This window comes from Primulina eburnea, chromosome 4, assembly GCF_022965805.1.
Source record: "Primulina eburnea isolate SZY01 chromosome 4, ASM2296580v1, whole genome shotgun sequence".
In the NCBI taxonomy this organism is placed as follows: domain Eukaryota; kingdom Viridiplantae; phylum Streptophyta; class Magnoliopsida; order Lamiales; family Gesneriaceae; genus Primulina; species Primulina eburnea.
The window spans coordinates 42,213,878-42,230,094 of NC_133104.1; the positions used below are offsets into that span (position 1 = coordinate 42,213,878).

The 16,217-nt window shown below is 35.6% G+C and overlaps 5 protein-coding genes across 5 annotated transcripts; 1 reads left to right on the forward strand and 4 right to left on the reverse strand.

Annotated features, from left to right (window-relative positions):
* Positions 1 to 395: 395 nt before the first annotated feature.
* On the reverse strand, positions 396 to 2,748 carry LOC140829138 (tubulin beta-5 chain-like). The gene is made up of 3 exons (XM_073192148.1): positions 2,172 to 2,748; positions 1,455 to 1,724; positions 396 to 1,310 (listed from the first exon to the last, which is right to left on the reverse strand). Exons 1-3 carry the CDS (start codon positions 2,563 to 2,565, stop codon positions 628 to 630), a joined length of 1,347 nt encoding a protein of 448 aa, XP_073048249.1. The 5' UTR covers positions 2,566 to 2,748; the 3' UTR covers positions 396 to 627.
* A 1,361-nt stretch (positions 2,749 to 4,109) lies between these two features.
* On the reverse strand, positions 4,110 to 4,970 carry LOC140829140 (putative germin-like protein 2-1). The gene is made up of 2 exons (XM_073192150.1): positions 4,822 to 4,970; positions 4,110 to 4,705 (listed from the first exon to the last, which is right to left on the reverse strand). Exons 1-2 carry the CDS (start codon positions 4,934 to 4,936, stop codon positions 4,167 to 4,169), a joined length of 654 nt encoding a protein of 217 aa, XP_073048251.1. The 5' UTR covers positions 4,937 to 4,970; the 3' UTR covers positions 4,110 to 4,166.
* A 4,402-nt stretch (positions 4,971 to 9,372) lies between these two features.
* On the forward strand, positions 9,373 to 10,810 carry LOC140829144 (putative RING-H2 finger protein ATL21A). The gene is made up of 2 exons (XM_073192156.1): positions 9,373 to 10,135; positions 10,299 to 10,810. Exons 1-2 carry the CDS (start codon positions 9,499 to 9,501, stop codon positions 10,751 to 10,753), a joined length of 1,092 nt encoding a protein of 363 aa, XP_073048257.1. The 5' UTR covers positions 9,373 to 9,498; the 3' UTR covers positions 10,754 to 10,810.
* A 134-nt stretch (positions 10,811 to 10,944) lies between these two features.
* LOC140829143 (monolignol oxidoreductase AtBBE-like 15) lies at positions 10,945 to 12,952 on the reverse strand. The gene has a single exon (XM_073192155.1). It carries the CDS (start codon positions 12,729 to 12,731, stop codon positions 11,115 to 11,117), a length of 1,617 nt encoding a protein of 538 aa, XP_073048256.1. The 5' UTR covers positions 12,732 to 12,952; the 3' UTR covers positions 10,945 to 11,114.
* A 1,164-nt stretch (positions 12,953 to 14,116) lies between these two features.
* Positions 14,117 to 16,051, reverse strand: LOC140829142 (berberine bridge enzyme-like 21). Its single transcript, XM_073192154.1, has one exon. It carries the CDS (start codon positions 15,978 to 15,980, stop codon positions 14,268 to 14,270), a length of 1,713 nt encoding a protein of 570 aa, XP_073048255.1. The 5' UTR covers positions 15,981 to 16,051; the 3' UTR covers positions 14,117 to 14,267.
* Positions 16,052 to 16,217: the final 166 nt, after the last annotated feature.

Sequence of the window (16,217 nt, forward strand, 5' to 3'; positions counted from 1 at the left end):
GCAAACATATCATAATAAAAGTTGCAATTATACGAGTTTACACCTTTATGCTACTTTAAGTAATTAAGTGTGACAGTAATGTTATCAAAAAGGAAAATACAACATGTCATGCACGTGTATTGCACGTTCGATTGACAAGTATCATTAATCTCAATAAATTTAAATCTTGAAATCCTAATAAAAACACTCTCAGAAACTAGCACTCTTCTCTGTTTATTTGCCATTTAGCCGAATAATTGAAATTATATAGTCCATGTGTTGGTTGTTTATACAGTCCAAACACGTAAATTTGTTTAATCTCACCATGTACACATGTAACCAGTCTTACTGGTTTTAATTCACTTTTAATCGACCATTTCATGTCATTCTGGCAAGTGAAAAGCAAAGTAGGACTTCAGTTTCAAACGAAAATGGAGCAGATCTGAAATTACTAAATGCAAACCTTCATTGTTCAATTAGAATGACACACACACACACGCTGTTACACCCATCTCAAATCAAGTCACATCCATACGTATGATTTAAATCAATCTAAACTGATCTCTATAGTACAACAGCAACACACCCTAAGATAAAATCAACAGACAAAGAGACTTGCAAACGTCGTGGCAAGCCGAAAAATCATTTTCACATGGACACCTCATCTTGCGCTTCCTCGTCCTCATTAGCATCATATTCATCAGCAGCAGTAGCATCTTGGTACTGCTGATATTCTGCAACAAGATCGTTCATGTTGCTCTCGGCCTCGGTAAACTCCATTTCATCCATTCCTTCACCCGTGTACCAATGCAAGAAAGCTTTACGCCTGAACATAGCAGTGAATTGCTCGCTAACACGCCTGAACATCTCCTGAATTGCAGTAGAGTTTCCGATGAAAGTGGATGACATTTTCAGCCCCGTGGGTGGGATGTCACAAACACTAGACTTGACATTGTTTGGAATCCATTCAACAAAGTAGGATGAGTTCTTGTTTTGAACATTGATCATCTGTTCATCAACTTCTTTGGTACTCATCTTACCACGGAACATGGCTGAGGCAGTCAAGTACCGACCATGGCGTGGGTCTGCAGCACACATCATATTCTTCGCATCCCACATTTGCTGTGTTAGTTCAGGTACTGTAAGAGCCCGGTACTGCTGGGAGCCCCTCGAGATTAGAGGTGCAAATCCCACCATGAAGAAATGAAGACGTGGGAAGGGGATAAGATTAACAGCAAGTTTCCTCAGGTCAGAGTTCAGTTGACCTGGGAACCGGAGACAGCATGTGACACCACTCATGGTAACTGAGATCAGATGGTTGAGGTCACCGACTGAAACACATAATAACCAAAGTTAATAGCAATCGAAAAACAGTACATTACAAATTGCAAATATTTTACAAGCATTCAGTTATCCAGATGCTAATTGAATTTCTGTGTAAGGTATGGTAATATAAAAAAAATCAACGGACTTACATGTAGGAGTGGACAGCTTAAGAGTACGGAAACAGATATCATAAAGAGCCTCGTTATCCAAAACCATACACTCATCTGCGTTCTCCACAAGTTGATGAACAGAAAGGGTAGCATTATATGGCTCAACAACAGTGTCGGATACCTTTGGTGAAGGAAAGACTGAAAACGTCAACATCATGCGGTCTGGATACTCTTCCCTGATCTTGGAGATCAGAAGGGTGCCCATACCAGATCCAGTGCCCCCACCCAAAGAATGACACACTTGAAATCCTGTCCATAACCTGCCTCAACATTAACACAATATGGTACAAGATAGTGCACTTACATCTTGCTAGATAGCCTTAACCTTTCTTAGACAACTAAAGAAGGATGCAAGCATAATCAGCGCCTGATAAAAAAAATTGAATAACAAGGATGCACAAGATATTTGACTATTTGAGGGTAAAAAAATTACCAAAACCCAAATGGGACAAAAAAAGAAGAGAATAGAAAGAAGAAGAAGAAGAAGAAGAAGAAGAAGAAGAAGATGTACGTGTGAAAAATAACACTGCAGAGACTTAAAGATTTCAACTCGAACCAATCGACGAACAAATTAGAAGGGGAAGTAATTATCAGTACAAGAATTACATTAAGAAAACATCGCACCGAGAACTTTATACATATGACGTTCTAACAAAAGAAAACTAGAGAGAAACTCCAACCAAGTCGACGGATTACCTTGCAAGCAGTCACAATTCTCAGCCTCCTTGCGAACAACATCCAACACGGCATCAATCAATTCGGCTCCCTCGGTGTAATGCCCCTTGGCCCAATTATTCCCCGCACCAGACTGGCCAAAGACAAAGTTGTCAGGTCTGAATATCTGGCCGAAAGGGCCAGACCTAACGGAGTCCATAGTGCCAGGCTCTAGGTCCATGAGGACGGCGCGTGGTACGAACCTTCCGCCGCTGGCTTCGTTGAAATAGACATTAGCGCGCTCGATCTGGAGTTCAGAGTCACCGCTGTATTTTCCTGTCTGATCTATGCCGTGCTCGTCGCAGATGACCTCCCAGAACTTGGCGCCTATCTGGTTACCGCATTGGCCGCCTTGGATGTGAAGGATCTCTCTCATTTTTCCACAGGATCCTTTGTCCCAGAAAAATGGAGAATCTGTCCAAGTTTTTTTTTTTTTTTTTTTGAGATATTTATGTTTCCACGATATTTATGAGCGCTTTTGCTATTGTGTAGTTTTTTTTTTCCCGGGAGTGGAGGAGAGGAAATCAGGGAGATTGGACGAACTAAAAACGGTCGGGCAGAGGACATTCAAATGTTTGTATGTGTATGTATATATATTCTTCTTGATTTGCTAAAAAGTTACGCAAAAACTCTCGTGAAACGGTTTTACATTTCAATTTCATGAGACGGATCTCCTGTTTGAATCATCCATGGAAAAATATTACTTTTTTTTATAATTTATGCTAAGAGTATTACTTTCTATTGTGAATATCGTAAAGATTGATTCGTCTCACGGGTCTCACATATAAATATCCGTGAGACCGTTTCAAAAAAACTATTAAAAAAATTATATTTAGGAGGATAAAAATTACTTAATTATAATTTTTAAAGGGAGTTTCTACACATATTCATAGGCAGAATTGTGAGCCGTAAAAAAAATATATTTAAAAAATTATATATTATTTTGTTTATCAAAATTTTAAACAATAAATAATTTTTTTTTTTCAAAAATCACAATTTTTAAATTTATTAGAAATAAAAACTTTAAATATAAATTTTAATTAATTTTAGGACATTTTAAAAATATTCATATTAAAGTTTTAATTAAAATACATAATAATAAAAATAACAACGGACCGTCAATAGTTATTATAAAACGTAGTATTGTGTAAAAAAGTTATATTTCATTTAATATGACATTGAGTAGTGAAATTAAATATATAAAAATAACACAAAATTAAAACTCATGACCAACATTTAATGAAATAATATAATTATTTCATACACTTAAATGTAATTTATATTTCAAAAAACATCACATTCTTGTTTAAAAAAAAGTAAACAAAATTTCACTTTTAATCACGTATGTAGGTATTTCTTATTTGTTTGTTGGCAAAAACTTGTGTGAGACGGTCTCACGGGTTGTATTTTGTGAGACGGATCTTTATTTGGATAATCCATGAAAAGGTATTACCTTTTATACTAAGAGTATTACTTTTTAATGTGAATATGGGTCGGGTTGACCCGTCTCACAGATTGTGATCCGTGAGACGGTCTCACATGAGACTTACTCTTGTTTGTATATGTAAATGTAAAGATAAATATTTTTTTATAATTTAATATCATTTTGACGGGATTTTTTCAAACATAGTCTCTATTTATATTATGATATAGATATTTATATATAGAGTGAGTCTCATGTGAGACCGTCTCACGGGTTATAATCCGTGAGACGGGTCAACCCTACTCATATTCATAATAAAAAGTAATACTCTTAGCATACAAAGTAATACTTTTTCATGGATGATCCAAATAAGTAATCCGTCTCACAAATACGACTCGTGAGACCGTCTCACACAAGTTTTTGCCTTATATTTATTACTCATTTATTACTCACGTGAAATACTTGAAATGAATATAAATTAAAAGTGCATTTAATCTACACATTGCAGAGAAAACGTAACATAATAAACGAATCACAAGAACCAAATTAAAATCTTAATGATGTGGAGCTTGGAGCTGATGGACGAACGACTTATCAACCCGGAAAGCCTTTGCCAGTACCCGATCGTCTATTTCAGGTTTCGATTCGAAAACGGTATTCGCGATGGCGATAACCCCAGGGTTCTGGCTGCTCAAGAACGCCATTGTAACAGCATTCCCTTGGCCAACGTTTTGTTGGAAGTGAATCAGTCCAAATGGAATAACAAAAACATCTCCCTTGTCCAGTGTTTTCGAAACAAGCCTGTTTTCGGGGTCTGAGGTGACGAAGCCCACAAACACCGTGCCTTCCAGCACCGTCAGTATTTCGGAGGCTCGTGGGTGTCGGTGCGGTGGGACCACCCCGCCTGGGGCGTAGTCGACGCGAACAGTGGAGATGCCGAGGGTGTTGAGGCCGGGGATTTCAAACACAGTTGGCCGGTTTACGAAGGAGCCCAATGGGTTAGATGTGTTTCCTGGTATGTTAAGGCCTCTGAAAAGGAAGTGATCGGCTGTTACTTGCTTGGGGTCTAGGCAAGCAAACCCATTCACCATCACTGTATGCCACGGTGCATATATACGAACAAGTTAATTAGCAAAGTCAGACATACATATGAAGTACGTAGAATTAAGCACATGAGTTGATTTTTAATGATTATATATATATACCGACCTGTGCTATTGAAGTCTGCAACACAAAAATCTTGTAGAGGGCTAGGTTCGTGGGCTAGGACGACGAAAAATGCAAATATAATATTCATCGCGATAATTAGCATGAAATTTGCCATTTTCCTGCAATATTAGCTTTACGTACCAAAGGATTTAGGTGTTAATGTGGTGCTATGACTAATGACTTGTGTGTGTTTATATTATCACCTGACAGCTAATATCCAACACAAGACCAAGTCATATTCACCATATATCTATGTGTTGATCCTTTGACCATACAAGAAGAAGTCCAACGCCAAACCCAAAGACTTTTTCAGGCTTAATTACAAGAATAATTCCTGGAGAAGACAACAAAAATTCGACACAATAAATGTTCGGGAGTTCTTGTCCTCATTAAACCGTACATGAACCTGGCCACAAAAAAAAAATATTTTCTGTTGATTAACATCTGCTCCACAATGTAAACTTTTGCATGCATTGGACCAAACAAGGCAAATTGAAGGCGATTATCATATTTTGAAACGTTAATTAGCTAGACTAATCATATATTTCTCAAAAAGTTTGAGATTTAAATGTTGAACTTTTATATATGCTAGAAATATGCATGTGTCTTGCACGTTAAAACAATTTGATTTGAAATAATTAAAATTGTTTAATCTGATAAATAAAAACGATGATTGTGTATCTTACAATCAATGTGAACCAGTCATAAACAACTACTTCAGTTTTAATCTTGCATATTTTTCCCCACATAATATGTATATATATATATATATATTTATTATCGCTTTTTCTATGTAAAATGAAGTACGAAAAATTCTTAGTATCATCAATTATATATACTACTAATTAGTAGAATTGATCTACTATTGTTTCTCTTTAATTTTGTCATGACACAAACGCCTACATCTATCAACTTCTTTCTTGTTAACTAAAATAGATTTTAATTCATACACATTTTGTTTTAATTACTTGATGAAATGTAAAATAAAATATGTTTGATCATATCTATATACTTTTAATCATTCGATTTCACCTTCCCACTTATTCCAGATGAACTCAGATATTTCTCTAGTTATAAGTTTCAATTGAAATAAGTTACTATTACAATAAATTTGATTTATGTTACAATAAATATTCCAATTCATTAACACTTTTATTATTATTTTGGAATCCAAATTGTTATCATACACAAGTTGTTTTACTTGTAAGATAAAATAAAAAAAAATTAATTTTTTTAAAATTTTCTTTGCTTTTCATGTAAATTTTTAATAAATAAATCATTAGATTTCACTTTCTTAATTGCTACAATTCTTACGTCCATTCATTCGTAAATCATTAGATTTCACTTTCTTAATAAATAAATTTTATTTGATTTTCATGAACCTACTAAGCTTTCTACAAAGACTATCATTAATGACAAAAGACAAGAGAGCACAAAAACATAATTTCAAATTCATAATTCAAATGTCATTTTCACAGTGATATAGAATTTAAATATAGAATATAGATAGATAAGCAATTAAATTTAAAATTCTGAGAAAATAAATTAAAATTGAACCAAAAGAAAAAAGAAAAGAAACAACATAAGAGAATGATAAAACTTGAATTTAAATCATCTAAATAAATAAATAATCATAACCACATATTAAAATAAAAAATGACATTAAATTTGATGAAAATCATGAATATTTATTAAAACAAGTCATGAGAAATTTAATACAATAAAAACCTAATAAATAGAATTACCTAAATAAATTTAACATCATTAATGACGAAATACGAAAAAAAAACACAGATATAATTATAAATTCATATAGAACTTTTATATTGATATAATTGAAAAGATGGCCGGCCATTCTTTGGTGAGACCCGGCATTTTTATTTTAATTTATTCCTCCTAATTAATTTTGCCTTTATAAATGTATGGTTGTTTTTAGTCCTTTAAACAAGAAATTTTTTGGGGGGAACCGAATTGGTCCAAATGTTATCCTTGATTTACTCAAATTAAACATCATCTTATCTTAATTCAACGGTTTAGTCCAATCTACCTGAAAGATATTATCTACATGATAAAAACAATGAACACCGTTACATTAAAATATATGACAAAAATTTGTGTGAAACGGTCTCACGGATTATATTTGTGAGACGAATCTCTTATTTGGGTCATTCATGAAAAAATATTATTTTTTATGTTAAGAGTATTACTTTTTATTGTGAATATGGGTAGGATTGACCAGTCTCACCGATTAAGATCCGTGAGACGATCACACATGAAACTCACTCAAAAAATATATATGGAATCAACCATAAACCTCATATATTTTGATCAATGATAATCGTTGGATCTGTAGTAAAGAGAATACACTTGCACTTTTACAAGTCCGAGAAAAAAAGAATAAAAAACTGAACCGAGTGAATGGACTGGAAATGTAAACAGGAAATAGACATGCAATTCTTTTTTTTCGATGAAAGAAACACCATTTGATTAAAGGACCAAGTCAAGTAGAAATATTAATTAACTGCCGAGTAAACATTACCAAACAAAACTAGCATTGTTTTCGACAGCTAATCTACGATTAGAGGAAAACAAACAACGCTGAATACTTTGTGGAATGATGTGTCATTCTTTATTTTTATACATGTAAATGTGTTTTTTTTTTAGTAAATGTACGAGTTTGTTATGATTGGTTTCAAATTCGAGAACTCGTTTTAAATTTTAAATTTTTTTCCAGATGTTTCATTGGTTAATTGTATTTTTTTTCTTTATATAAATATTGTGAATTAAATTATATAGATCGACTGTTTTTTTTTATTAACGAAACCTTTTCCGTCTATGTACGTATATTTTATTGGTAAAAGAACGAGACAAAAGGCCCAAGAAATTCTCGTATTATTGAATATACGCATTCGTGTTGAAATTGTATTACCCATATATTCATGTGGGAAACGAGATTTTGATTGTCGATTTTAGCATAAATTCTACAAGAATTGACAACACTTGATGGTCGATACTCGACTGACCTTTATCTATTTGAATATGTATCTTGTGAGACTGTCTCGTGAATCTTTATATGTGAGACGAGTTAATTCTACCGATATTCACAATAAACATTAATATTTTTTATGGATGACCCAAACAAGAGATCCGTCTCACAAAATATGACCCATGGACCATGAGATCGTCTCACACAAGTTTTACCTTTTGAGAGTTAGAATGATTAAATTTATAAATTTTTTTAAAAAAATTTAGAAGTGATAGTATTAGAAAATAAAAGCGAAAAGGTGTTTTTTTTAGAAATAATATTTGATAAATAAGTAACTCTCATACTGTTTTTGAATAAAATAACAAAAATATTCTTACTAGATAACATATCTCACTCTTTCTTTATTTAAATGAATGTGATGATAATTTTAAATCGAACAAATTATTGATGGTACGAGTATTTGAAAGAAATTCCATTTATTTATAAAATATCACAATGGCTTTTGAACAATTAGAATCCGTATGAGACTAGTTTTAAAATTTTAATATCATGAGGTTACGAAACACAAACATATTCTTCATTTTTTATTCATTTTCTCAAAAGTTTATTTCTCTACACTGTCCAAAATTAAATAAAAATAAAAATAAATAAATAATATCTTACAATTTAATATAATATAAATCTTATAATTCTGATCAATAAATATTTTTTTAAAAAACTATAGACATTTAACAAATAAAATAAAATAAAAACTATTTCTCCAAAACATTATTAAAATCAAACTTTGCCCTGCATGTAAATTTTCGTCCTTAAAATAAAAATCTAATTTCATATATATATATATATATATATATATATATATATATATATATATATATATTTCCAACTCGGTCTCACCTAGTTAAATAATTAATTATTTAAAAAAGAAAACGAGTGTATGCGGCGTGAATAGCGTGGTCGTACTTGCTCTTGGCATATCATATTGGACATCATTTGGAACAAATCAAAGGCTCATTGGCCGGTCACTTTCCTGACGACTTTACCACTTCCGCAAATATTTGTTTGATAAATTATATTTATATAGGTTTATATATAAATAATTAAACGTCTTAAATGGTCTATTAAATTAAGATCAAAATACAATTAAAGTTTCGGATTATTGAACTTTAAAGTATATAATATGTTACGAGCCTTTAATGTGTAGAGATATGAGCTAATAGGTTGTGAGCTTTTAATATGTAAATAGAGTGTGATTTTTGTTTTTATAATGATATAAAACAGAAATATCAGAAGATAATGATAAACATTATCTATATATATGGTCATGAGGAATATATATGGTAATGATCATAAGATCATGCTTTATCAAGTTCTCTATTATCTTTAAGAAAAAGGTTTAGAAGATAAAATTAAAAGATTATCTCGAGGAAAAAGTGTGTAGATGAAGACACGTTCTAAAGAATTCGTGATTAGACGCTAAATGATTTCAAATACGCTTCTGTATAAGTTTTCAGTCAAATTTTTAACAATTTAATATGATAAATTATGCCTTTCATGGGTTTTGCCAACAATACCATCTCAAGTCAACCTTTGATTTCGACAGATTTAGGCGCTAATAATTCGAGAGAAATGTACCTACATCATCACATTTTCCCTGTAATAGTTTCGAGTCTTCATACTTACATCATTCGATGCCCAGAACGAATCAGATTTCCGCAACTTCTTTTCTTGTTTTCTTCATCTTCCCCGTTGTTCATTCCAAAGGTTGTCCCGATTCATTTTGTGGAAACAAAAGCTTGCCTATACGGTACCCTTTCCAGTTACAGGGCCAAAACCAAAATGGTTGTGACTATCTTGCCTTAAATTTAACGTGCAGCGATGCGCAAGGTGTCCCTCTTCTGAATCTTCCTTCTCTCGGGGATTTATATGTAAGGGATATCAACTATTCAGCCGATGTAATACAACTCTATCCTACTAATGCTGATTGCCTCGGCAGCAGGTTCTTGAGTCCAGGCATTTCGTATTCCCCTCTCATAGCTGTGAGCTATCAGAACTACACGTTTTTCGGCTGTCCTCGAGGGAATTTAAGTTCGAGTAATTTCACCACTGTCGGTTGCCTGAGCAACTCCACGTTCTCCGTATTGGCAACTTCATCGATATCACGTGCAGAAGAGATCATTTCTTTAGGATGCAATGTGATGGTAACTGTGCCTATACCGGTTTCGTCGCCCCTTCAGTATGAATTCAATGGATTCGATGGCGATCTTATGTTGAAATGGAATGTAACGACTTGCGAAGCTTGTTTCAAGAAAAAACGCCACGGTGCAGGTGAAAAATCCGATCTTTATCACTTACTTGATTCTTGATGTGCCAATGTCCCTAGTTTCATCATGTACATGGAAATTTGCGCCGGAATAGAAAACTTAAAATTTAGAACGTAATTCTTCATTTCTATGTCTGCAGTTGATAATTGGCGCATTTTTATTTACAGGCTATGTTGTGCTGGTTGTTTTCTTAAGCATTATTCTACCGAATATATTTGGTTTTCTGCTGTATGGATTGATTCTGGCATTAATCTGTTTCATAAGTTGGATAAGGAAGATTATAAGAAGGGTAGCTGACCGAGTTGCTCTCGTAGCTCGAAGTCGAAACAGAAACCAAATAAACCTCCCTGTTTGGAGAGCACCGCCGCCCCCACCCTCCAATGTGACAGCAGGCTCTGGTAATAATACTGCTGTAAATAGATTCAAAACAATCCGCCTCGGAGAAAGTCGACGGATCCCGGGGCCTAATAGCACTACTTGTCCAATATGTTTGGAAGAATACAATCCCACGGAGACTGTGAAAAGCATTATTCAGTGTGGGCATTGCTTCCACGAGAGCTGCATAGACCTGTGGCTGAGGACTCACAGTTCATGCCCCATTTGCAGAAATGATACAGTTTAAACTCCCCGACTTGCTCATTTCTTGTTCTTTTTTATGTAAATGTTTCGCCATTGTTTGCATATGTACCTATACACTACAGAACACATAACAGATGCACTTCATGATCCAATAAACACTTCAAGAAAAAGGATCACCCGAGGGTAAAAATAAACACTTTTTTTTCAATTTTGAAATGAACTCATGTAAAATGGTTGAAGTACTAGCTGGAATATTATCGAAAATCCAATTACAAGAAATGATACATAAAACTTTTAGGACAATCAAACTGCAAATAGAACACAAAACAGATTATAAAAAGGGATTCAGTTGCAGCATATCTTAAGTCGTAGTCAGGATATATAACAAACTAATTTTTAGTGAATCATTCTCTTCCTGTTCTCTGATTCATCAATGATAGAGTTGGAATGCTCTGTTCATGTCTGAAGAAATTATCAGGATCAACCGTAGTCTTCACCTTCAACAGTCTGTTAAAATTGTCCTTGAAGTACTTGGTACCCCACGAAATTGATGTTATGAAACTTGTACCATTCTTGTTCACTCCCAAATCAAGATCTCTATAATTCACATAGGCTTCTCTTGGAAGCATGGAAGCATAAGAGGCCATGTAATTATAAAGCTTCCTTATCCAGTCCATGTGCTTGGCTTCGGATTCGGGCTTTTCATCATTCCAAAGGGTTAGATACTGTATCATGAAAAGAACCCCTTTTCTGTGAGGGAAAGGGATTTCGGATTCTGATATCTTGCTCATCATTCCACCATATGGATTCCATATCATCAATGCTGAATCTTCTTCGAGTATTCTTTTCCACAACCCTTCAAGCCCGGTCTCTGGTATTGGCTCTTTGATGAAGTCTGATTTGGCTTTGAAGTAGTTCTTAAATAAAGACTTTCCTTTGAGCAAAACTTCAGGTGGCGTATTTTTCGGATAACCAGCAATGTAAAGCACCGATTGAATCCAACTCATTTCGGTGCAATCTTTTCGGGTCAATCCCAATTCGGGGAAGCTTTCATCCATCACCTGGAGAAGCCTCTCTGTTCTTCCAATAAACATAGCATTATAAGCAGTTTGGATGGTTCTTTCACCTTTCTGTGCATCATCTATAACTTGTATTATGACTCTGATGAAGAGATCTTCATCAATATTATCAGCAACTAGTTGCCACTTGTGGAGAATTTTTGTTGCATTCTGTTCCAAGGTCTTCGGAATGGTGAAAACTGTGACAGTTGCTGGAACAGGAACGAGTCTTACCTTCCATGCAAGAATCACCCCGAAACTAGCTCCACCGCCTCCTCTAATAGCCCAGAAAAGGTCTTCCCCCATAGAATCCCTATCAAGAATCCTGCCACTGGCATCAACTATTCGTGCATCGATCACATTATCCGCTCCTAGCCCATATTTCCTCATCAGGGTACCATATGCTCCTCCAGTTATGTGCCCTCCAATTCCTAAGCTGGGGCAAAGTCCAGCAGGGAACCCATGAGTCTTGCTTTTCTGTGAAATTCTGTAATAAAGTTCACCATTTGTTGCACCAGCCTGAACCCATGCACTGTTATCCTGGATATCTACAGCAATAGATCGAAGTTTCGTAAGGTCTACAAGTATGAATGGTTGTTCCAGTTCTGACGTGTAAGAAAGGCCTTCATAATCATGGCCTCCGCTTCTCACTCTGAACTGGATATCAAGCTCTTTCGCACAAATGACAGCTGCTTGAACATGATTTTCGGTCAACGGAGTGAAGATCAACTGAGGTTTAGGCACGGAAGGTAGCAAGTACCTCAAGTTTTGTGCAGAAGATTGTAAGATGGAGTTGAATGAAGCATTGTTTGGGGCAAAGAAAGCTGTTGAAAATGGGATAGACTGGTCGGAATTTAGAGAAATGCACTGGTAGAGTTTTTCAAGAATTGGTTGTGAAGCAACCAATGAAGAAAAGAGCAGAATCGTGTTCAGTGTAAGAAATAAACAGGTTGAGGATCCCATGATAGAGTTTTTTCACTGATGTAATGCAATTTTTTAGTTGTGTGTAACGTATGAAGGGGGGGACTGAGGTATTTATGGACTTTGTGGTTTCTTGATGAATCTATATGATATAATATGAATGTCGTGATTCAATACTTGTTAGGTGGGTGATTTAGGAATATAATGATGAGGTAAGAAAATCAATATTAGTTTATGCTTAATGAATTTCCAAGTATCTGAGTACTTTTTGACTTCAAAACCGAAGTTTTCTACCTGAATTTCCGATCTTGCCTTCTAAATTACAAATTCATGTTCATTTGTTGCTTTAAGGATATCTAAAGTGAGGAAAATAACACACTCTATTGAATGGGAAAACGACTCTAGTCACATCCTGCAAACAATTTTAAGTAGAAAAAACAAAATGGTAATATTCTATTTTGCTGTAAATCCCAAAATGTTGTGTTTGTGTGTTTTAACTCCTTGCTCATTAAGTCAAACGTGATTACAGTTGTCAAGGACAAAACTTAAAAGTAAAGTAAATGCAAACTTTTTGGATAAAATTTCATATTCGCCTATGCACTATGGTGCATTTGAACCGGCATGAATGGTGGTCGAGAATAACTTGGAGACTTTGTAGTAAATATGACCTTACCTACTAATTACAAGGCCATCTTGTTTCAGCCGAAGATAGTGATTGGATTGTGTGTTTACATGGAGGAAATTATAAAATTTTATGGATGATCTTTGCTGTGATATTTGAGCCTGGGGTACTGTAATGGTGGGAGTTCAAAATAAACGATGAAAATCAGAGAAAAGGAATCAATAAACAACAGAAAAAAAATCAGCAAAAGCAAGGGAATCAAAGAACACGTGGGGCATCCACGACTAAAAAATAAATGGATTGAATTAGTGGGAGGAACATGAATTTATCTACCCCAAATACTTTTCTGCATTCAATATTGTACAAAACCTTTCTTTTAATTGATAAAGTATCAAAAAATGACATTTAGTTACTGCAGAATGAAGAAAAGGAAAATTATCAAGAAATTCTTTTTTCTTATATAAGATAATCACCCCCTACTGTGAATTCCCTCCAAACAATCTACTGCTTTATAAAATGAACTGGACATGGGATTCATCTAAGGCTGTTCTAGTTTCTGCAACTTCGCATATATCCCCCGAAGAGAAAGGATTTCTTGTATTATTGTTGCATCTCATAATCATCAGACAAGTGTTGGTTTAAAAAAGTCAGGGTTGCTTGTTTGGTTAGCCGAAAATATTAGTCAGAGTGAAATGCATATTCTGAGCGAGTGTTGAACAAAATTTCTCTCTGCATGTTCTGAGTGTTGAATTACGGTTAATGCAACCTTAAGGTATTGTTCTTAAGATACATCCAATGGCATAGATTGTCGATCCAAACGAGATGTCTTCTTCCATTCCAGAATAAGTTTTTTTTATCAACAATCAACTTCTTTCGTATAATTGGAAAAAGCCATGGAAATATGCACAATGCATGCATTGAGAAAGAATTTGATGTATATTATTTTACTAACTAAGCTATATATCGCATGGCAAATGTGCAAAATTCCCAAGACTTAGTGCAGTCAAGCATTGGATAAGCACTGATAATTTCAATGATGCAGCACTAAAATGCCTCCCTTTGTTTTCTTCTGGAGGAGAAGCCAGTGTCGGTATGCTTTGTTCATTCCTAAACACATTGTCTGGATCAAAAGCAGTCTTGATCTTCACCAGCCTGTCGAAATTGCCCTTGAAATATTTCATCCCGTAAATTTTTCCTTCATTGTAGCTGTTATTACCGTTGTCAGTTGTGCCAATATCCAAGTCTCTGTAATTGAGGTATGCTTCTCTTGGATTGCTCGAAACGAAAGGCTCCATGAAATCGTACAATTGTCTAGCCTGATCGATGAAATTTTTTTGTGCTGCTTCACCTTCTTCTTTCCAATTTACAGAATACTGAATCTTGAAAAGGTTACCAGCTCGATGAGGAAACGGGGTCTCTGATTCCGGGATTTCACTCATTCTCCCACCATAAGAATTGAAAACAAGCCCTACTTTACCTATTTCCACAATCTTATTGAATAGAGATTCCAGGCCCGACCTGGAAATGGGTGTCTTCACGTAATCTGATTTGCGTTTCAAGAAGTTGACGGAACCTGAGGTTCTGCTTAAAAGAGCACTTGGAGTGGTGGTGTTTTCGAAATTAGCCCAGTACAGAACTGAATCAATCCATGACATTTCTTTGCAATCTAGTTTGGTCAGCCCCAATTCCGGGAATCCTGAATCCGTGACAGATAATAGCCTGGCAGAATCACCGAGGAACATGCCGATGAACGTTGTTCGAACAGTTCGAGTTTTCTTCTTGGTAACTGGCTGCAAGAGAACCCTGATGAAGAGATCATTGTCAATCTTGTCTGCAATTAGTTGGTATTGAATCAGCGCTTCAGTCGAATTCTGGTCCAAACCTTTTATAATCCTGAAAACGGTAACAATTGGTGGCACCGGGACTAGTTTTATTTTGTAAGCCAGAATGACACCAAAACTCGCGCCGCCGCCGCCGCGAATGGCCCAGAAAAGGTCTTCTCCCATGGCTCGACGGTCTAAAACACTTCCTTTCGCAGTCACAATCTGCGCGTCAATCACATGATCTACTGTAAGCCCGTACTTGCGCAGCAAGTTGCCGTAGCCAGCGCCGCTGATGTGACCACCGACCCCGACAGTGGGGCAGACCCCAGCCGGGAACCCGTGGACTTTGCTCTTTTCCCAGATCCTGTAGTACAGTTCACCTAGCAAAGCTCCGGACTGCACCCAGGCAGTTTCATCTTCCATGTTGATGTCAATCGAACGTAGATTGAACATATCGAGTATAACGAACGTGGTCTCAGACACGTAGGAGATTCCCTCGTAGTCATGTCCGCCGCTGCGGATCTTAAGCTGCAGTCCCAGTTTCTTGGCGCAGAGGACGGCAGCGCTGACGTGGGAAATCTCCGTCGGAGTAACAATGAAGACGGGTTTGGGGGTGGTGGATAGGTTGAAGCGGCGGTTTCGAATGTAGGATTGGAGAAGAGAGGTGAAAGAAGGATTAGCGGGATTGTAGATAATTGCAGAGATTTGGGAATCCGAGACATTATTATCATCCGTAAAACATTGTACATAGGAGTTGTAAACAGAATCCGTTGCTGCTGAAGAACAAGAAACGTTGAAAGAAAGAAAAACAAGAGGAAGAAGAAGAAGAAGAAAGGATGTCTTCATTCTCAAAGCTTCTGCGACTATCACACGTACACTTGTTCATAAATTTTAATTACTACCGTACGTTTCAATGGTGGGACATTGTGTTTATGGATGAATGGTCGAATCTCATTGTTTACAAGTTGGTAGACCAAGTCTTCCGTTTCTCTCATGTGCTCTTCTTTTAATTATACTAGTGACTATGCACACGCGATGCGTGTGTACAATTTTTTTATCATTATCAATGGACTAAAGTGTAAT

Excerpts from the sequence above, each read along its gene's own strand:
- LOC140829143 (XM_073192155.1), bottom strand. The coding sequence starts at position 12,731 with ATGGGATCCTCAACCTGTTTATTTCTTACACTGAACACGATTCTGCTC.
- LOC140829144 (XM_073192156.1), top strand. The coding sequence starts at position 9,499 with ATGCCCAGAACGAATCAGATTTCCGCAACTTCTTTTCTTGTTTTCTTC. Across the intron at positions 10,136-10,298 it reads GAAAAAACGCCACGGTGCAG|GCTATGTTGTGCTGGTTGTT; the intron begins GTGAAAAATCCG and ends TTTTATTTACAG.
- LOC140829142 (XM_073192154.1), bottom strand. The coding sequence starts at position 15,980 with ATGAAGACATCCTTTCTTCTTCTTCTTCTTCCTCTTGTTTTTCTTTCT.
- LOC140829140 (XM_073192150.1), bottom strand. The coding sequence starts at position 4,936 with ATGGCAAATTTCATGCTAATTATCGCGATGAATATTATATTTGCATTT. Across the intron at positions 4,706-4,821 it reads TGCAGACTTCAATAGCACAG|TGATGGTGAATGGGTTTGCT; the intron begins GTCGGTATATAT and ends CGTGGCATACAG.
- LOC140829138 (XM_073192148.1), bottom strand. The coding sequence starts at position 2,565 with ATGAGAGAGATCCTTCACATCCAAGGCGGCCAATGCGGTAACCAGATA. Across the intron at positions 1,725-2,171 it reads GAATTGTGACTGCTTGCAAG|GATTTCAAGTGTGTCATTCT; the intron begins GTAATCCGTCGA and ends GGTTATGGACAG. Across the intron at positions 1,311-1,454 it reads TAAGCTGTCCACTCCTACAT|TCGGTGACCTCAACCATCTG; the intron begins GTAAGTCCGTTG and ends TATGTGTTTCAG.